The following is a 22,733-nucleotide window of genomic DNA, read 5'->3' as shown; positions in this document are numbered from 1 at the left end:
CCAGGACTCAAACCCCGGCCGAGTCATACCAAAGACTTTAAAAATGGTATGTGCTGCTTACTTGCTTGAGGCTGAGCATTAAAAAAAAATTTAAAATAAAAAAATGATAGAGAATGGACAACCAACCATAGGTTGGCAACACTAGCCCAGGCTTTGATGGGCCTAATTGCTTCCTCCTGTGTTGAAGTTCTTTGTCAGGAACTCATTATTATCAATCTATTATAAAATGCGGTGTGGTGTCTGTCTATGCATACGTCTGTCTCCCATTTCAGCTAGCTGCTTCCCCGCTACTTTTGAAAAGCTCTGCACGCAGACAAAGCTCAACATTCAACCAGAAGAAATGCATGATACCAAACTAGATACATATTAAATGTATAAATACTGTAAAGGATTCGGCGGTGGTGGGATTCGCACCCTACTCTTGACAGCCAAATGTTGAAGATTCGGTGTCACTTAACAGCACCGCCGTCTCCGGGGTTATAACGCCGGTTGGCTCGGCACAGGTCTCCGGTTACGCGCCTCAGATCACAATACCAAAATACACCTGTGCCTTGCCAGTTGGGGAAATAGACCCTGGTTACAGACTGGGTTTGTCAGAGACCGAGCGGAGTCTGCCAGTCCAGAACCATTTTGGTTTTAAATACAAATCGAGCGAATTGTTCCTCAGCAAGGCACGAACAAACTCAAAGCGGCAACTTTCATACGAATCAGCCAGATTTACTGGGGACACATCGGGGAACACGACACAAGCAAAACATTCATGACAATGTTATAATCAATCTATAACCAGCTCTTAACTAGGGAGCTACGGATTATGGATTTCGAAGGGAACCCTAGCGAGATATACCTTAGACAACATGCAGAGAACATGCAGACAAGATACAGAGTACTTGGTGATGCCTCATGGACGAGAGGAAAAGTGTCAAAGGCACAAATGCGGCTCGTGACAAGCCGATGTCAACGGATTCGAGCACCCAGCTCGAGCATGCAGCGTGGCAAAATGTCACTCGTACTCCTTCTCCCGGCACCGCTTGTGCACCAGCGTCAGCGCGTCCAGCCCCCGCAAGGTTGACGGCACAAGAGCGAAAGATCCACAGTGTGCTCCAGCTGGCTTTTCACAAGGTCCAGCATACAAATCCAGGCCTGGCCTGCTCACCAGACTAGGCCAAATCGGGGTGTTGGGCTCCGCAGGCGGATCGACGGGATGGAAAAATGTGTCGAGCCGTGCCGGGAGCAAAGACAGTCAGAGGCTCCATGGTTGGATTCAGGATGAACCTGGGGACGACCCGCACGCTGGGTCCATCGCCGAAGAGGAACAACCGTCAACTCACTCCTCACCAAGCAGATCGCAGACTCGACTCGAGCAGCCTCTCATTGAGCAGAAGGCAGACTCGACACCAGCAGCCTCTCATCCAACAGAAGGCAGACTCCACACCAGCAGCCTCTCATCCAGCAGAAGGCAGACTGACCTCATGCAGTTCCTCTTGCCTCTTTCATGAAGCAGATTGCAGACAGACACAGCCGTCCCTTACACAGCCGATTGCGACTCTCACGAGCCGTTTCTCTCTTGCCTTCCCGGCACTCACTCTCTGGACACTCCCCCAGGGACCCTTGATTGGTCCATCGCTCGAGATTGCAGCTGCCCTCCACCAATCGGCTGCCGACACGTCTCGCCGACCGATACTCTCAGAGCGCTGGGCGGGGCTAGTTCGGAGAGGGGAAGGAAAAATAAGCAAGGCGCCTCCTGGTCCACCACCACTGTACGAACACTGGACAGCCTGCTACACCTCCCGACACACATGTAACGTCCAATTACCGAACAACCTGACTAAACATGCATTTAAGGGGGAATCTGGGCTAATCCTATATTTAATAACACACTAAGGGCAATTTCCACAACAATACAACATGGAATCGCAGTTTGTTGATTAACAGTGTATTAGGATATCACCTTGGCTGACAGGACGGCCTCGAGGCACCCACACTTGCCTCTCAGCTGTCTAGACTGGGTGCGAATCCTGATCCAGTTATACAGTGCCTTCAGAAAGTATTCACACCCACTTGACTTTTTTTGCATTTTGTAATGTTACAGCCTGAATTCAATTTTTTGTGTGTATGGATTTCTGCATTTGCTTCATCTTTCACAGGCAAAGCATGTGGACCCTGCTGTTTGTTAGAATACATCCTGGAGAGTGTCCACCTTGAAGCACCTCCAAATATGGCAGATACTGCACTGTACATGTGACAATGTGTACTCCCATTTAATTACCTCTACCACTGAAGGTGGATGGAGGTTATGTATTCACCACTGTGTGTTTGTTTGTCTGTCTGTGAGCAGGACATCTCAAAATGTAAAGGACGGATTCGGAAGAAAAAAAAAATTGGTGGACGAGTTGGGTGCGTGACAAGAATGAATTGATTAGATTTTGGTGAAGATTCGGATGAGAATTAAATATTTTTTTAACTGATTCTTCACCATTGATAGATGGGGCCAAAATAAGATACACGGTTTCCCAAAAAAATATACAACTTTTCATCTGCAAAGAGGATGGTCATAACATACATTTTTAAAAAAGATATATGGCTGGATAGAAAGCTGAAAGGTTGAAGTTTATTGTACCAATGTCAAAATTGCCACCAAAAGTTAAATTTTGGTATAGAATCGTCGTTTTCTTTTAGACCACATGTTCGACGTAGGCTCCACGTTGTCCGATCACTGCCTGCAAACACGTTGTCATGTTCTCCATCTCTTTGGGAAACGTTTCCTGAGGAATGTTCTGGATTTCTCGGTGGACATTTTCCTTCAGCTGATCAAGAGTCTGAGGCCTAGGAATTCCATAGATCCTGTCCTTGAGATACCCCCACAAGAAGAAGTCTGGAGGAGTAAGGTCAGGGGAATGCAGTGGCCACTCAACGTTTTCGTAGAGGGAGATAAAGCGGCCCTCGAAATGTTGGTTGAGAAAACGCCTTATTTCCCTGGCTGTATGGGGCGGTGCCCCATCCTGCTGGAACCACTGGGTTCTCATCTGGATCAGGTTGTTTCTCCTACGGGCCTGAGTACGTAGCTCAGGCAGATAGAATTCCTGAATCATTTCGCGATAGTTCCTCTGGTTTACCGTGCAAGTGCGTCCCTGGTCATCTTCAAAGAAGTATGGACCAATTACCCATACCAACCAACCACCACCCACATGGTGACTTTGAGAACAGATCGAGGCACCAGTTCAGTTGATGCATTACCAGGATTTTCAGTTCCCCAGTACCGAAAGTTTTGCTTGTTTACCTCCCCGGATAAGTGAGCATGGCATTCGTCCGTCATGTGAAGTTTTTTGAGGAAGTCTGCATCTTCCTCCAACTTTCCTGAGAACCAATTTGCAAAGTCTAGTCGTTTGCATTTCTGTTGATCAGTAAGCACCGTTTCCGTTTGAATTTTGTATGGAAAGGCATGAATGTCTTGGTGAAGGATCCTCTGAACGGTGCTCTTATGAATGTTTGTCTCGGCAGAAAGTCGGCGAATCGATTTTTTTGGACTCTGAACGACCGCCTGTCTCACCATTTCCACATTTTCTTCATTACAACCTGTCCTCTTCCGACCACTGTGACCCTTGTGAAGGTCACAGATGGTTCCCACATTGGTAAACTTTGCGATGGTGCACTTTATTGTCCGAAAGTTTGGTGCATGGCGCAAGTGGATACCGAAATGTCTCGAGTAAAGACGTTGCACCTGTATGACACTTTTCGTCTGGTGCCAAAGTTCAACAATTTTCGTCCGTTGTTGTACGGTCAGTCTTGGCATTATTCTGGCGCTTGCTTGGTATCAAAATAAACTTCAGGGTCTCTGCAACAAGAAATGAGGCATTAGTGACAAAATTACTGCTTTTTTAGGATCAAACGAAGCATTTTAAAAGTTGTATATTCTTTTGGGACACCCTATATACACGATATCCAAGTTGTGGACGAGTTATGATGAAACTTGGTGGATGAGTTGGGTAGGTGACAAGAACAACCCTATTATATTTTGGTTCAGGTCTGAATCCAGATCCGGCCTCTAAGTAGGATAGAAAACGTAAACTGTTCAGCCTGGCGGAGGTCTGCACTCTACCGAGTGGCGTTCTAGTTACACTCGCCGAAGGAGAGGGTTTTGCATTTGGGTCCATTTGTTTGTCTGTCTGTCCACACAGAACTTTGCTGTTTTTCTCCTCTTGTCGGGTGGAGACAATTTTCACCATAGGTGTGACTACTCATGAAGAATGTTTTAATAATTATGACATCGTATGGCAAGTGGTGTGGCAACCATGTCGGAAAAACGGAAAAAAACACTTTGGACCTCAATCTCTGAAACTGCAACAAGGAAAAGAAAAAAAAAGTACTCATGGGGAATAAGGGTGATTTTTTATGACATCATAGGTGCCTTCGTAATGACATCAAATTTGCATATTATGTAGAACGCTACATCTGATCAGTATGAAAAATTTTGAGGGTCATTTAGAGATAAAATGGTCCACAGAAACAAATTCATGATGTCATTGGTCACGTGATTTGGCAGCCATGTTGTTTGGGGAAAAAAAAAATTCAAAATCTTCTCTGAAGTGGCTGAACAGATCGAGGCAAAACTTTACAAGTATGACTGTCTATCCATGATGAACAAAAGGTTCCCACATATGATGTCACAAGTCACATGGTTTGGCATCCATATTGGATTTACCCTAAAACTGATATAAAAAAAATAATCTTCTCCAGAATGGTGAGACAGATCAAGGGTAAATGTCACACAAATGTTCCCCAAACCTTGGCTATTCAAGTTTGTTAAGGAATACTTGATAGGTCACATGGTTTGGCAGCCATATTGGATTGAAGAAAATATTAAATAATATTTTCTTTGGAACCGCTTAATCAATCGACGTGAAACTTCACAATTGTAATCTAGTATTGATGGGAAATAGATGTTTTAAATTTCAACTTGATCAGGCACATTGTCTGGCAGCCAGAATTATTTAATTTTTTGATCTGGTTTTTCTTTTTATTATTATTGTTTTTTTGAATGGGTTTGTGGGTAGAGGAGTAGCAGCTGAAATGTGAATCCTATCCAGATTCATCCTGATGACTTCATCTTTGCTTTTTGCTTGTTTGGGTTCCTTCTGATGACTCCAATGCAGGACTGTTCCTATTTGGTCTTCCATTCGATTTGAATTGAATGTATTTGAATCCCATTGTAAATTCAATTGAATAATTATTTTAAAAAGTCATGGGCCAGGGTCAGGTGTCCAATCAAAGCAGGGTTCCATCAAAGCGGGACGTCTTGGAACCAAGTCACCACTGCCGGTCACCTCCCGGTTATAAAGTGGCAGTTATAATGATGTCTCTTATTATTTACGAAACACACCAGTACACAAATGCCATACAAAATACACCACACAAAACTCCACAAACACCACACATACGAAATCCTGGCGAGGGTCTGCATTCTCTGATTGCTCTTTTCCTTGTTTATGTTTGTACAGCTGATCCACACAAAATCCATTTTAATTAATAAAATATCAAATTTAACGATTAATGCATGACACATTCACGACATTGACATCTAGTTTGTTTGTTTTGGTTTTAAACAGCCTCAAGCGTGTAAAGTAAGTCATATGTACTTATGTTCTATGCAGGACAAGGACAGTAGTAGACATGTGTACTTTTACCTGGATTACAAAGACATGTGTGGTCGTATGGCAGCTTAGCTGCCTGGGTAGCTATCATTTCTTGAGGCGCGACTGTGTCGCTGATGCAGTGCCCCTCTACCAGTACATACACTGGAACTGGTACTCATTTCGCCGACCTCGGAAGGATGACAGGCTGAGTCAACCCCCTGGTGCATTAATTCAGCAGCCGACGGGGCTTGAACTCGGGACCCAAGGATCCCAAGCCACCACCCTAACCACTGATCCAACACCAGGCTCCTACAAAGACATAACGAGACAATCCAGGACAAATAAACACAGTACGAGACATCAGGGATTTGAACCTGGGATCCCAACATGAGTTGTATGTTCAGATGGGAATGCCAAACAGGCCAGTCCTTCTTTAACAGCCACATGAAAGGTTTTATGAGAAAGCAAGTTCGCACTGACGTTTAAAACAAACCTGTAAATACTTTTTGTTTGCACATATAGCAGCAAATGGACAAAATACACCAAATAATGCAATTGGAAGGTTTCAAGAATCGAGCGAGGATACAGTCACACATCCCTTGCATTGAATGGTGGTGCTGGAAGAACTATGAAAAACTATCAAGGACCTGGAAGATTGTGAGCAAAATAGTATTAGACACAAGTGCCTTTAACTCGAGTGTGAAGTCATTGTTCAGTTTTACTTGAGCAACATCGTTGTGCCCTTTTATCCTCTGGTCACGCATGCAGGGCACGCACAGCGCCGAACGCTCACGATCCGCCATTGCGATTCTGGCCATCCCTTATGGCGGCTCACTCACCTGCATGCACGGCAACCGAAGGCACATTGTCGGCAACCTCCTCCAGATCTTCCTTGTCGGCGCTGCAAAGAAAACTTGGTGTCAGAACAGGTATTCCTCTCTTTGACAAGGCCTTCAACTATATAAACCTCTCTCAACAAGTCCTATTTGTTGCAGATCAAACATGGTTGCATAAAACGATTTGCACAGCAGATACTTATTATAATCGGGTCTAAAATTGTAATATATATACACACACATCAAAAAATATTTTAGGTAAGAGAAAAGTGACGTCATGCTCTAAAGCAGATTTTATCCCAATGTTGATGACGCAAAAAGGTAGGTAATCACTCGGTGAACAGACACCGTTCACATTTACCATCACAAGTTGAACGTGTTCAACATTTCATGGTGTTTCCAAGCCTGTAAAAGCGATACACCGGAGTTTAAAGGTTTTCTTTTCAGGCTATTCTTTCAAAAAGGCCTTCCTATGAAACAAATGAAAGCTTGGGAATGATTCTCTCACCATGACACTACACTAAGACATTTAAGGTAAGCAATGGGAATCTACCACTGTTTCAATGGCCAAAATTATTCCCACCTTCTTGTGTAGGCCGTGGAACGTTTTTGGCCTGTCTTTCACGAACCGGATATCCAGACCTGACGTTGGACTGAAGGCAAATCGGGCAGGAATTTGTAACCTTTGCCTTGCATGCAAAACATCAGAGTGAAAGTTTAGAGCTGGATCAAGATTCAAACCCAGGCTAGATGGCTGAATGGTGAGCGTGCAAAACATGAAGCTATCCTGCCAGTCCTCGAATGTAGGCCAAGTAAATACTGAGGGGTATTCAACCCTCGTCAACCTGCTTGCTTAGCATACTGATGACCTGTAAATTAACAAGTTGCAGAACCCTTACCTTGGCAATTGCAAAGCAGTGAAGGTAAACCCCTCACATGCCGACTCTCATTAATCATCAAAATTTCTGTGCTACATATTTGTAAAGTGACACTGACAGGATTAGATACAGCAACTGTAGTCATCATTTAAAACCTTTCACACCAGTCTTGCATCACGAAAAGGTGGGGGTGGGGAGGTACGAACAGGTTGGGGAGTGGGAAGTATGGTAATGTGAAGGGGGGGGAGTCCATCTGCAATGTGCAGTAGATCCATCTGCAAGCATGCACTGCTTTGCATTTGATCCCTGCACTGTGCATGTTGAAAATAATCAGGCCATTGCGTAAAGGTGTCCTGGTCAAATTTTACATTCCGATTGCACTGTATGGAGAAAGGGCACTGCCTCAGCGGCATCGCTGTGCCCCATACAAATGATGCAACCACTAGCAGAGTGCTGCATACACGAGAAAGAGTGGTAACCAAAGGAGACCAGGTCTCACACTCGGATATTCTACAACACTGCAGGACAGCCTTGAGTTGAAGTGCTCACTCTATCCAGAAATTCATATTTTCTTCATTACTGACAAAACCTATGTCTATAACTTTTGGAAAAACGTTGAAAATCACTTTTATAGTTCAATCTTACACCAAATAGTAACTTACTCTACCGGTCAAAAGTTTTAGAACACCCCTATTTTTCAGTTTTTACTGAAATTTAAGCAGTTCAATTCCAGTGAATAACCTGAAATGGGGCAAAGCTAAGCGGTAAACGGCCAGAGGTTAAAAAAAAGTTTAGGTGACCAAAAACTGAAAAAGAATGTAAATTTCGGAGTTGTTAAAAAGGCTCTTTTCGGGGAACAAGTAATGGGTTAGCAACTGCAGCTGTTCTGCGGCAATGGAAGTAAATGAAGCCTTGAAAGTTGATGCAAACAATTCCTCCAGGTGTCCCAACTTTTGTTGATTTGTTACAAACTCTCTGTCTGTATAAAAGCAGTGTTGGAACAGACTGTGTTGCTCCACCCTCTGAAGCATTACTTAGAGTCTTAGACAATATTGCACTGCAGGAAGTAGTATATTGCTATCATAATGGTGAGAAAAAGACAATTAACAAAGGAAGACAGACAGACAGACCATTATCTCTATATTACTATATAAAATCTATATATTATCATCTTGTGCATATATATATATATATATATATATATATATATATATATATATTTTTCCATATACACAAAACGGTACAAAACAGCGCAAAAATGTTAGGGCCACCTTACTCACCATTCGCCTGCGGTGTGCAGTATCAAGTTTCGTTCAAGTCGGGCAACGATAAAAAAAAAATTATTAAAAAATCAATTCCCGATTCAGTCAAGTACTCTTCGGAAGTATTTGATCAACACAAACAACCTCAACGGCATACTTCACTGGAGCTATCTTTTTTTTTTCTTGAAATGATTTTTTTCATCAACCGCTGCCACAACAGGAACCCAACGGGTTCACAGGTCATCTCGTAACCCTGAAAAGTGGAGGTCTTTCCTTTCGAGTAATTGCAAGGAAAGCCAAGGTGTCAGTGAGTACAGTTTCCTACACCATCAAAAGGCACTTGGAAACTGGAGGAAACTGACAGGAAGAGGTCTGGCAGATCCAAAGCCTCAACACAATCAGAAAACAAGTTTCTGAGAGTCAACAGCTTGCGTGATAGGCGGCTCACAGGACAGCAGCTTCAAACACAGCTTAACACTGGTCGAAGTAAGGAAGTCTCAGTTTCAACTGTGAAGAGAAGACTTCGAGCTGCAGGTTTGACAGGTCGAGTGGCAGTAAGAAAGCCATTGCTAAGATGGCAAAATAAGAAAAAGAGACTTGCGTGGGCCATGAAGCACCGCCAGTGAACTACTGAAAACTGGAAGAAGGTCTTATGGACCGATGGATCAAAATTTGAAATCTTCGGTTCATCACGCAGGGTTTTTGTACGTCATCGAGTAGGCGAAAGGATGGTTCCTCAGTGTGTGACACCAACTGTCAAACAGGGAGGAGGAAGCGTGATGATCTGGGGCTCTTTTGCTGGATCCAGAGTCGGCGACTTGCACAGAGTGACTGGCAACCTGAACCAAAAGGGCTACCACAGCATTTTGCAGCGCCATGCAATACCCTGTGGTCTACGCCTAGTTGGTCAGGGGTTCATCCTACAGCAAGATAACGACCAAAAACATACCTCCAGGCTATGTCAGAACTACCTTAGAAGAAAAGAACAAACTACCTGAAACCCCATCGAGCTGGTTTGAGATGAACTGGACAGAAGGGTGAAAGCAAAGCAACCTACAAGTGCAGCACATTTGTGGGAACTTCTGCAACAGTGTTGTGAAGAACTTTCCGAACAATATTTGATTTCCATTGTAGAAAGAATGCCACGAGTATGTTTGGCTGGTATATCTGTAAAAGGTGGCTACTTTGATGAGTCAAAAATTTAGATTAAATTTTGTTCAACAAAACGATTCCATGATTTATTTTTTTATCTGTAATTGTTTATTTGTTCTATGCTTTAATTTCACAGTATATTGAAACATTAAATTGCTTAAATTTCAACAAAAACTGGAAAAATGGGGGTGTTCTCAAACTTTTGACCAGTAGAGTAATCTGATGTTATCTCCAGTTGGAATGACAAGAGGCTGTCATGGGGATGCAGTGGATGATAAAGGTGGGCAATCATAATATCCTCTATTCAAAATAATATGGTGTTTTTCTTTTGAGAAATTCTACAGAATACTGCCGGTAGAAGGGTTGTGCCACCGTAATGACGTGTCGAATATTTACGTTCAATGGAAAATGTAAGCAGATCGCACAGCTGGCTTACTATCGCCAACAAAGCACGTGGTGATAAATGATACGGAACCTCCTCCTGGCACTGTACCAGACAACACCATGAATCAAATCAGACCAGCTACAGGGTTCAACATCGACAAAAAACGTGTGCAAGAACATTGCAGAGGTTCTTTATAAAGGAGATCAAATATGATGACATTCCTCAAAGCTCTAATAACCATCTCAGCAGTCAATGTGGAGCGAGTGGTTGCAAATTATTTATATTTATTTTATTTCACATCCTCTAATGTCTAGAGGAGTGAGGTCTGCTTCCTTTATTCTAGCTTAAACCTTCTGTGAGATAAGCAGCTGAGATCATCCAGCAAGTACAAAACGGACAGACTGGAAAAATTACTTCATCACTGACAAACCGGCTCCTCGCCTATTCTGATTCCACCACAAAAAATAATGTCGTGCTTTAATGGTCCAAAATCTGATGCAAGCAAGACTAACCCAAACAAATCTGTTAATACAAGCAGAAACCCTTCACTGAATGCCCAAACACAGGAAGGTCAGCTCAACATGGAAGAAGGGATTCATATTACTTATTTGTTTTAACTGCATTAAAAAATATTTCAAAACATTACACTGCATTACATAAAAAGGTGCAAAATCTGATACCCTCAACTATAGACCTACCAGCTTACTTCCAATCATCAGCAAGGTCATGGAATCCATCATCACATTTTATATTAAATCTTTCCTTTTCTCCAACAACCTCATCTCAGATCATCAATTTGGTTTCAGACAAGGTCAATCCAACTTCGACATGCTGCTTCTACAATCACATAAACGGAGGGAGACTCTCAATGTCAGACATGAGATCAGGGCCGTCTCTCTCGACATATCTCGAGGTTTCAATACAATCTGGCATCCCGTCTCGCTCTTCAAACTCTCTGCCTATGGCATCCCAAGGACAACTCCACACATGGCTTACTGACTTCCTACACTCACGTAACCAACATGCAGCTCTCAACGGAATCCTTTCATCTCCACTCCCTATTAAAAAAAAATGGATGACCCAAGGCAGTGTTCTGGGCCCAGTCCTATTCCTGATCATCATAAACGATCTCTGACATTCTGCAAAATCCTCTTTATCGATTTGCTTAACCTTTTAATCGACAATCTTAATCAAAGTTCAGGTCAATCGGATGAAAATTACTTATTTTTCAGATTGAAATTGATGATTTTAGAAGTTTGACCTTGAGTTGACCTTTGACCTTTTTTGAATTCAATGCAATTGCTCCTTAACCCTAACTCTACCCTCCACCGTGACATCCCTAATCATTTAGATAGGCTGCAGATTCTTCCCTCTCTTCAGGTGTTGACAAAAATCACAAGCTGGTCAAACACTTGGAATATGTCTTTCAATACTGACAAATATCCCACTCTCACAATGTCTCTCCGAAAGGACCTTCTGGCAAACCCTCCCATCTACTTTCTTAACACTCCTCTTGAGAAGGTTCAGTCATTCAAACTCGTGGGTCTCACCATTAGCCATGATCTTTCTTAGATGAGCCACATTTCAAAGTTAGCCTTGAAAGACAGCCACTGACTGGGCATCCTCCATTATACAAATTCCTTCTTTGACACACCTGAACTCATCCATCTACAAGGCCTTCATCCGCAGCTTGCTGGAGTACTGCTTTTGCCTCAAGGCAAGTGCCCCTGCCTCACACTTTGCTCAGCTTGACGCCATGGAACCAAAGGCCTTCTAGGTCATTGGAATCTACCACGATGAAACAGAGTTGATGGGCCTATCATTTAGCCATTGCAGACAGGTCGGTTGTCTCTGTCTTCTACCGCCTCATTACTAGTCCTTCCGTGCTTTGTCCCCCCGCTCTCCCCCAGGATTCTGCAGAGGGCACACCATCCACAATCAACCCCCTTCTGATGAAGCTTCAAAATACAGAATCAATGATCACCTCCACTTATTCAATCCTTTTTCTCACCCACCTGTGAAATCAACTTCTACATTCTCTTCATTGTGATTGTTCCCTCCAGGTCTTCAAGAGAGCTGTTCACCATTATTTCAGGTCGTTGCCTAACCAAAAACTTTTTTTTTCCGACTACTCAAATTAACCCTCCACCCCCTCCCTACCCACACACATCTCCTTCCAAATTCCCAGTTTTTCCCTTCAGATAGTTTGTTTCTGTATCCATGTTGTCCACCACATAAACCTCCCCCACCTCTCATTCCTCCCCACATCCCTCATTTGTCCAAGTCTCCCTCTATTTTGTTCCTAAACCCTGCTGTTAAGTTCATACTGTAACTTTTGTTCCATTGTCCTGATACATTCAGTGTTCTAGTTTTTATCTCTTTTTGAGATATCGTGCTATATATCGTTTTTGGCCCCATCTCTCAATGGTGAAGAATCACTTTAAAAAATTCTAGTAGCCGGATCCAGATCCGGATGTTCACCAAAATCTAATCAGCTCGTCCTTGTCACACACCGAACTTGTCCACAACTTTATGAGATATCCTGCACACAAACAAATAGCCAAACAAACAAGAAAAAGACATCGTGCAGAGTACGATACTTGCAAAATCCAGCCCTTCTCAAAAGGTTGCCATGGATACATGAAATTGTCCATATCATTAAGATTAAAATTCACAATCTTAATCAAAGTTCAGGTCAATCGGATGAAAATTAATTATTTTTCAGATTGAAATTGATGATTTTAGAAGTTTGACCTTGAGTTGACCTTTAACCTTTTTTTTAATTCAATGCAATTGCTCCTTGATTTTCAGGTTAATCAGATGAAAACTGATGATTTTTCAGATGAAATTTGATGATTTTAGAAGTTTGACCTCGAGTTGACCTTAAAAATAGTTGGTTTCATAATTCAGTGACACAATATGCAAATGTTCAAATTTCAAGTCAATCGGATGAAAAATAATGATTTCAGAAATTTGACCTCAAGATGACCTTTGACTGTTAACCTCAAAATCAGTAGGCTTCTCAGTTGAGATTACCTCTATAACTTTGTAAAGTTTCATGACGATCAGTTTAGAATTGTGACCTGCAGGCGACAGACAAACAGACAGAGAATAACAAAATCGACTGGCCAATATACTTGAAAAATATTCGATTTTCCAAGAAACAAACAAAGACAGAAAGGGGTGAAAACATAACCTCCTTCACCTTCGGTGGTGGAGGTAATAAAAAAGAAATCTGTCCTTTCCCAGTCTCTGCATTATCAATTACCATACGAAGGTGCAGATTGGGGATTTGATAGAAATGGTAGGTATAGGGCTATAGGCAATCAGCCATGGCTCAGGAAGTGCCTGAAAATCAAGTTTCGTTCCACTCATCGGTGGGGGGAGGGGCGGGGTAGACAAAACCTTGATAATATGATAGTATATATCCAAACACATACGTATCCAAAAGTTCTCCACTCAAATAGCTGCAGTTATTGTGCATTTTCATCTTGAAAATCGATGCATTCCCTGCGCTCTCTCATTTGAATTTTCTCCATTCGGATCACGTGTAGGCCATGTGATGCCTCGACAGCCAATAGATCAGCTGACATTGTATGCAAATTTTGTCAGACTGTCATGTGACCAGCGAAGTTGTCCAAGATGGCAGCATTCTGCAGGGAGGAAATCACCAGCAGCTGATCGGCGATTTATCAGTAATTTTTGATGAATATGGCCAGTGAGGATGCTCCCCAGTGTATGATTCACCAGGACAATGTAGCGAATGAAGAAGTCAAACGTTTTACGTCTGTAAGATGGGATAAATGGAGAGAAAGTGTCAACAAATGGCTCGTCTTAAACGGTCACGAACGACGTTTAGCCGAGAGTACCGGCGCGGGAGGACCAACTTCGATCATGGGCCTATTGTACCCGGAGTGCCGGCGCGGGAGGACTAATCATTGTGCAACGCCAGCACATAGACCCATCGAATGAACACCATTGACCCTGCCTCGGACAGCTATATATATATATATATAGCCAGTCAGCCACGGCCAGACATTACATATATACGGCCGGCGGAGCAGACAACTGGGCAGTCGAACCGGCGCTGATCGACACTTGAGGCGCACCCAGTCAGCGCGAGGATTGATTTTGCCGCATGGCTAGTAATGTGGAGTCTTCGTCTGGGAAGAGCAACCCTCGCCTCACCATCGTCAGGGTGGCCTTGGGCCAGCCCCACAGGGTTGAGTCGATGCAACGTGGCACCAGGCGGTATCGTGTGTCGCGGAGAGTTGATTCAATTATACTTATATATTGTATTTCGGCTCTAGTGTTGAGGACGTTCCAGACCTCACGTGGTGGGGACCCAGCCTCCTTACCCGTCACCGCATCAGCCCCGAGACGGCCCCGACTACTACAATAGGGAAAGCGGGGTAACCTAATTTTGGCTTTTCATGGGAGTTGCAGGTAAGTTGCTAGCCAAAGGATGTGTACTGCAGTTCCGTTGCATTGTGAATCGGAAGTAAATATAACTTTATTTGCAAGATCAAACCAGATATATACATAATTATCCATCATCACAAGGTGGGAGGCTAGGAATTCTCTGAGCTGACCATACGCGATAGTATCTATTTTCCTATCTTGGCATCACTTGGATGACAAAGGTCAATTTGCATCAGGGTTTATCCAAGCAACCTCTTCTTCGTCATCATCAGAAACATCAGTATCATCACTGTTTTCGGTGTTGGCATTTTCACATATCTGTACATGGTACATTGTTTTTTCGACAAGAGCACCTGAACCCTGCACACTTCGAAACATTACAAGAACAATGGCTTACTTGGAAGGAATATCTGGACCTGGATTCAGTCGTATCCATGTGATGCCAAGTTTACCATCAACCATTTGCCAGCCATGTCCTACAGGAGAAGGGGCGTTTATCCACTGGCAAATACATCGTTGATGGATTGCCGCCTGGTAATTTGCTCGTTGGGCATGCATGCGCAGTTTTTTTGGCGATGGTTCATACTGTACATGCAATCATCAACAATCACAGAGTCATCATGCATGGTTTGTGAACAACGTTTGTCAGCCCCACGTATTCTTTTTGCATCGAAGAAGCGACGGTAGCAAGTGTCGTGATAGCCCAGATGACTAGGGATTTTTTCACACTCAATATACACTCGTGCACTCTCGGCTAAGCATCGTTCGTGACCGTCTAAGACGAGCCATTTGTTGACACTTTCTCTCCATTTATCCCATCTAAAGGCCCTGTCACACCTTGACGATTTAGCCAGCGTATGCCGACGTATGAAAAATTTGTCTAAAACGCTGGCACACGTCGAATACGTCTGGGTAAGTTTTGTATACACTAGCACGCTGGCATACGTCGTAGTACGCTGAGCTGTTAGACAAATATTCCATACTTGAAATTCTTCAACGTATGCCAGCATATGACTCACACGTTCCGCATACGCTGGCCATAAGTTGTAGGCACGTTACGCAATCATTGACACACGTTACTTGTAAGTTACTCACAAGTCGAAACACGTCGAGGTAATGTTTAGCGTACCCGGAACTTATTTCTAACCTATGAGTAACGTGTTGTAGGCACGTTACGTGATCGTTGACACACGTTACTTGTAAGTTACTCATAAGTCGAAACACGTCGAGGTAATGGTTAGCGTCAGTGTTCCAGACTCCCTGGTTTTTTTTTTTTGTTTGTTTGTTTGTTTTTTTTCTTCGGTATGACGGTGATGTTGACACTTCGATTTCTAGTGCGGTTATAATATAATATAATTAATAGGCTGCCGCTCAACGATTTAAATCATAACCGCAATAGAAATCAAAGTGTCAACATCACCGTCATACCAAAGAAAAGAAAAAAAAAAAACCAGGGAGTCTGGAACATTGACGCTAACCATTACCTCGACGTGTTTCGACTTATGAGTAACTTACAAGTAACGTGTCGACGTGTGTCAATGATCGCGTAACGTGCCTACAACTTATGGCCAGCGTATGCGGAAGGCGTGTCATACGCTGAAAATTTGTCGACGTACTCGGGGTACTACGACGTATGCCAGCGTGCTTCAGCGTGCTCTTAACGTATTCGACATGTGCAAGCGTGTTCAGCAAATTTTTCATACGTTGGCATACGCTGGCTAAAACGTCAAGGTGTGACAGCGGCTTGACACTTCGATGTCTAATGCGGTTATGATTTGAATCGTCGAGCCGCAGCCTATTAATAGCCTACGCCACGTGGTCATCGGCGATACGCTGCCACGCGCTATGCATAAGTTAGACTATCGTTGGGCATAGGTTGTAAACGCCGACAACACGCTCAGCATTCGTCGATATAAGTTATCTATATGTTATCGAAACGTTCTGTGTACGTTACTAATACATTATGCATACGTCCAACTCGTTAGGAATACGTCCAAAACTGGAAAAAAACATCAATAGTTCAGCGTACGCCAGCGTTTTACATACATTTTGATACCTTACCATACGCTGGCTAAAACGTCAAGGTGTGACAGGGATCTTACAGGCGTAATACGTTTGACTTCTTCGTTCGCTACATTGTCCCGGTGAATAATACACTGGGGAGTGTCCTCACTGGCAATATTCATCAAAAATTACCGATAAATAGCCGATCAGCTGCCGATGATTTCTTCCCTGCAGGAAGCGGCCATCTTGGACAACTTAGCTGGTCACATGACAGTCTGACGTAATTTGCATACGATGTCAGCCGATATACTGGCTGTCAAGGCGTCACATGGCCCACACGTGATCAGAGTGGAGAAAATTCAAATAAAAGAACGCGGAGAATGCATCGATTTTCAAGATGAAAATACACAATAACTGCAGCTATTTGAGTGGAGAACTTTTGGATACGTATGTATTTGGATATATACTATCATATCATCAAGGTTTTGTCTACCCCCCCCCCCCCCCGATGAGTGGAACAAAACTGCACGATACAGCTAATGGCTGATGGCCTAGTACGAATAGTTAAAAGCTTTTTGTGTACTCAACTTACTCCACAAGTTAGTGGCAACTTGAACCAATACTGATCCATCAGATCTATGTAACCAAAATCCTGGCCACAATCTCGTTTTGTACACCAGCATCAAACAACTCAGCATTTTTCAATGTACAAACACAAACAAAAAATCGACTTCATGGTGATTTAAGGTCAGAGACGCATTCATGGTTGTAATGAACTTACCCTTTGTGTCATGGGTCCTACATAAATGAGCCTTAGAAACCCTGGAGTGAAAACTGGAGGGAAGGGGACATGACAAAGTGGGGTGGGGCAAGGCCAGAGAGGAGATGGTAGAAGACAGAAAGACCACCGACCTGCCTGCGGTGAGAGTGAGAGACCCCAATATTCAGCCTCATCGTGTGAGATACCAATGATCCTAAATGCTTTTGTTTCCACAGTGTGAAGCCGAGAAATGTGAGAGGCAGGAGCAACAGCCCAGAAGGGAGAGCAGTACTCCATCAGGCTGCAGACTAAAGCTTTGTATGTGGACAGGAGCTCAGGTGTGCAGAGGAAGGACTTTGCACGATGAAGGATTCCGAGTCGGTGACTGGCTTTGGAGGTGAGGTTGGAAATGTGGCTTTCCAAGGAAAGATCATGGCAGATAGAGACCCAGAAACTGGAATGAAAGGACTTCTTCCAGAGGATTATTGGGAAAGTAGATGGGGGGGATCCAGACGGTCCTTTCAGAGAGACATAGTGAGAATGTGACATTTGTCAGGCTTGAAAGACATGTTCCACGTGTTGGACCAGTTTGTGGTTTTATCAAGATCTGCAGAGAGCGAAAAAGCTGCTGCTTGCCGGTCTAAGGGATGACAGATGATACGGCAGAGGGTGGAGTCATCAGCAAAGAAATAAAGAGGATCTCTTCAACCATCTTCCTCTTTCCCCCACCTCTTCCATCCTTCAGCTTCCCTCTCCCACCTCTTCCCCTTAATCCTTTCTTCCATCCCCAACTCTTGATAATTCATTGCCTTCCCCCTTCCTCCCCCCACCTCTTCAATACCTCCCCACCCTTTTCCATCTTTCCCCACCACCTATTCATTCTTTCTTCCCCTAACTCTTTTGTCCTGTCTCTCTTCGTATCTGAACTTCTCCCATTCCTCTCTTTCCCACCACCTCTTCCATCCTTGCCTTTCCTCCCCCAACACACCCTTCCTTCCCCCAAATATTCTTGCCTTCCCTTCCTCACCTCCTCCTTCCCTCCCCACGTTTATCCTCTCCCCCATCTCTTCCATCCTTCCTTCCTCAAAAATCTTCCATAATATCCTCCACCTCTTCCATCCATTCTTACCTCTCCTTTCACATGATCACAATTTCCTTCTCGTCCCAAACTTATGTAATCACATTCTCTCCCACTTGTTTCCTTATAAAGGTTACATAAATCAGAGAATTGTACGATTCGTTACACATTTCGGACTCTGTTACTGCTTAATTGTTGGAAATATTAATTACCTTCGCATTCTGCGAAAGGTTATGTTTTGGTCGGCGTGTATTTATTTATTTATTTGTAATCTTGTGATTCGTATAACTCAAAAAGTATTAAACCGAATTGCATGAAATTTGGTGGGATGATTGGTTATTAGCCAGGAAGCATTCGATTAGATTTTGGGATCGTTCGGGTCAAAGGTCAAGGTCACGAAAAGGTCAAAATCGTCTTTTTACGATAACACGGTCAATTTTTATTCAATTTGCATGCAACTAACGCCAAAATGTTCAGAGTTCAACGCCTCATCTTGTGATATGCAATATGACACAATGACGCCCATACTTTTGTTACCGGTTAGGGGTCAAACGTCAGGGGGGTCACGACCTTGAAAAATATGCGGTTTTTGTCATAACGCGGTCAATTCTTGTCCGCTTTACATGAACCCAGCACCAAAATGTTCAGAATTTAATGCCCAATCTTGTGACACAATGACGTCATAACACATGTCACCGGTTGGGGTAAAATGTCGGGGGGGGGGGGGTCACGCCCTTGAAAAATATGCGGTTTTCGGCATAACTCAGTCAATTCTTATTCGATTTGCATGAAACCAGCATCAAAATATTCACCATTTTGTCCTCCACGCTCTCATGCCAAAGAGTACAAAACAGGTGTACTTTTTAACTGTACAATGAATGTTTGTTTTGTTTGCAATAAATAAAGTATTTTTAAAAACAGGAACTTGTGTGTGCTAATACCCCTAAATATAGTATTATACAATGATTGACTTTTGTTGAGGTTGCTACGAGATTACCTTCTCTTGTTGAAACGTTGTATTCACCGAGCTTGCGAGTGAAGACTCGCCAAAACGACGCGAGTTGATTGTTGTTTAGTCCGTAGCCCCCGAAAGTCGGGGGGGGGGGTCATGACATTATAGATATGTGGTTTGTGTCATAAGACCATTCATATGAAACCAGTTCCCCACACTCATACCAAGAACAAAAAAAAGTAGTGGCGGCGAAGGTATGCGCTCTATGAGTGCCCGTTCTAGTTCACCATGTGACCGGCAGATGAACATCCAGATGTCGGTTAAATAAGTTCCATGTCTGGAGGACGTGCATGCACACCTCCGCCAGGCTGAAGTTTCTGTCTTGTATCTCACTGATGGGGGCATCTGGATCTGGACCTCAACCAAAATCTAATCGGCTCGTTCTTGTCACCAAACCAACTCATCCACCAAGTTTAATTTGAATCCATCCATAACTTTTTGAGATATCCTGCTCACAGACAGACAGACAGACAGACAGACAGGTAGGGGTGAAAACACAACCTCCACCCAGCTGTGGTGGTGAAGCTAAGGAACATGTCAGTCACACTGAGGGGTCATGGCTGGTTCATGGTACTATGTAGCGGGTTGGGTGCCATACAGTGCATGACAAATCAGTGGCTATGTAAGGTAACAGATATTGGCCTGCCGTACACATGACCAAGTAAAGTGCTGTATGTGAAAATACGTGTGTCAGAGACACAGTACACTTGCCTATAAGCTGTCTCGCCTGGGTTTGAATCCTGGCCGAGCTATAAGCTGCCATCTCGGTGATTCTCAAGCAGAGTGATTCATCAATGAGAGTGCCGTCCCTTGGGTGGACGTTAAACTGGACGTCCTGTCTACCGGCATTAGTTGGTGGACGTCAGAGATCCCATGGTGTCCTCCATGAAGAGTAGGTGAGCTATCGCTAGCACTCTGGACAAATTCCAAATTCCTGCTCCAAGGCACAGCTGCGCCCTCAGTCAATGATGCCACTCCACAGCCTTGTGCCACATACGAAAGAAGACGAGGCATAATAAACACCTGTTGGATCATTGGATGGTGATACCTGCTCTGATTCACCCGGTTGTGCATCCACCACCACTCTCCATAGGTGATCGACACCATGTGGTGCTCATGTGGAAACCATCGGATCCATCTGAGACATCTTATCAACACTTAAACCAAATACACATCGTCATCATAAACATCATCATCATCATCATCATCATCCGAGTTTATGGAAAATTGGACAAACTGTGAAACTTACCTGCTCGTGACCTTGAGGCAACTTTTGAGGTTCTTCTCGGCCTCCACGTCCACGGAAAGTTCTGCAGCAGGTGCGCCGGAAAGTTCTGGAACAGGTGCCCGGCATGGAGCTGTGCTCCTGCAGCACAGCACGAAGTTTTGGCCGCCGTTGTTGGCCCAGAATTCCGCGAACGGGGTGCAGTAGCGCACAGCGAACTCCAAACGAAGTCCCGGGCGCGCGATGCCCCGAGGGACCGTCAGCAGGAATGAGAAGCAATCGGAGTAGTCGTTGTGCTCCTTAGGTTCATAACGTGAGCGCACGTCACTGTAAGTCTGCCACGAATCCAAGGACCTGCGAACTGATACGTACTTATCGTAGGTCATGTTCAAGACGCGGACCAAGCCACGAGCTGTGAGCGGGTCTTCGGGTTCGGGCTCCAGCGCCTCCAGCTCCACTTTGGTGGTGGATAAGGACTTCAAGAGATCCACATGAACCGCCTGAGCTTGCCACTCAGGCTCCAGGTAGAGCGAAGCACCTGCAGACCTTGCATCTTCTCCATCCCCGATGCCATCAACCAACATCACGTGACTGTTCAACCTCAGAGACTGGTCCATCGTAACTTGCTTACCCTCTCGGGTCTCCTCCTGACCGTACACCCGTACAGCTGTGAGCTCCAAGCCAAACGAGTCTGCGAATGAGACGCGACGTCGGCCAGAGGCGGAGGTCGCGGTGAGAGCCGCCATCAGAGTCAGCGGTCCGGGGGTATGTCTGCTGCCCTCACCCTCTTCATCGTCTCCATCATCCTCTTCCTCACTGGACGAGTGGTGCTTGGGTCTGGGAGAGGCGCAGGGGATTAGGCGGAAGGTGGAGCCCGCTAAGTCGTCCTCCTCATCCTCGGAGCTGAAGCTGCCCGGCGGGAGCCAGTATCCCGAACCTGGAGTCCCGAACTGAGGAGGTGCCAGGAGGAACGCGCTTTGTGGACTCTGCTTTCTGTTAGCCATCTCCGGGAAAGGTCACCCCCCTTGCACGTCCTGGTCGTGCACCGATGGAGAGAGGGAGATAACGATGTGGAGACCAGGAGGAGGTCCTGCTGTTGCAACAGCTCGAGGAGACGAACGAGGATGAGAAGTCTTCAGAAGCGCAATTGGGAGGGGGGCGAGGGGCGAAGGCGAGGGGTGAGGGGCGAGGGTGGGGGACAGAAGGAGAGATAAACTAACCCGAAAGCCAAATTTAGCTCTTCCTTGCCCTACCGACTCAATATCACTCCACAAGTCTCATCTCCCGCGTACATTACTTCATAAAGTACAAGCCCCACTAAGTTAAAGTCGGTCTCTCTCCACATGCTAAGTCATACTGGTAGTTAGTTAAACGATTGCAATGACACAGGGTCCACACGGATAACCCCCGCGGTTTCTCCTGCCCAGTCCGTAACATCCGATCGCGTCCACACCCCCACCCCCACGTAACCATTAATCCCCGACCGCGAATCCTCCTCGCTCTGCAGCCCTAAAAATAACAATCATTCACTGTCCCGATCACCTTGACTATGCGTTCTTACGTGATGCCCCGTGCGTGCGCTGTCGTGCTCCTGCAGCAGATCAGCTGTTCGCTCCGCCCATTCAGTTGGTTCCGCCCATGCACTTCGCTCCGCCCATTCAGTTGGCTCCGCCCATGCACTTCGCTCCGCCCATTCAGTTGGCTCCGCCCATTCAGTTGGCTCCGCCCATGCACTTCGCTCCGCCCATGCACTTCGCTCCGCCCATTCAGTTGGTTCCGCCCATGCACTTCGCTCCGCCCATTCAGTTGGCTCCGCCCATGCACTTCGCTCCGCCCATTCAGTTGGCTCCGCCCATGCACTTCGCTCCGCCCATGCACGTTCCTCTTCTCTCCTCCCTCTCGTTTCAATTCCACTCCCTCCCCTCCACCGCACCCACAAGGCTGATTGCCCACGCTGCCCCCAAGTGGCCTCTTAATTGGAGAAAAACAAACAGATATTAAAGCAGAACCCGGAAGATCAAAAGGAAGGTTATTTATCCACAAGGCGTCGTCATATTTGTACAAAAATACAGTGTAATGTTAAAAA

General features: G+C 44.7%; 1 protein-coding gene across 2 annotated transcripts in view; it reads right to left on the bottom strand.

Annotated features, from left to right (window-relative positions):
• The window catches only part of LOC147008754 (uncharacterized), a 48,392-nt gene extending 26,023 nt beyond the window's left edge, over positions 1-22,369 (bottom strand). Inside the window, exons 1-3 of one of the 2 annotated variants that reach the window (XM_085864190.1) lie at positions 22,209-22,369; positions 20,672-21,780; positions 6,473-6,534 (exon numbers count right to left, since the gene is read on the bottom strand). In XM_085864190.1, the coding sequence (XP_085720316.1) occupies positions 6,473-6,534; positions 20,672-21,651 (1,042 nt within the window). In that variant the 5' untranslated portion in view covers positions 21,652-21,780; positions 22,209-22,369. The other variant, XM_085864189.1, reaches the window with a different exon arrangement.
• Between the last annotated feature and the right edge of the window lie 364 nt (positions 22,370-22,733).

Source organism: Eptatretus burgeri, chromosome 18 (genome assembly GCF_056783735.1).
Source record: "Eptatretus burgeri isolate ZD-2024b chromosome 18, Ebu_testis_v1, whole genome shotgun sequence".
NCBI classification, from domain to species: Eukaryota; Metazoa; Chordata; class Myxini; order Myxiniformes; family Myxinidae; genus Eptatretus; species Eptatretus burgeri.
Note: the sequence above shows the minus strand (reverse complement) of the source record. Positions and strands in the feature narration are given on the sequence as shown.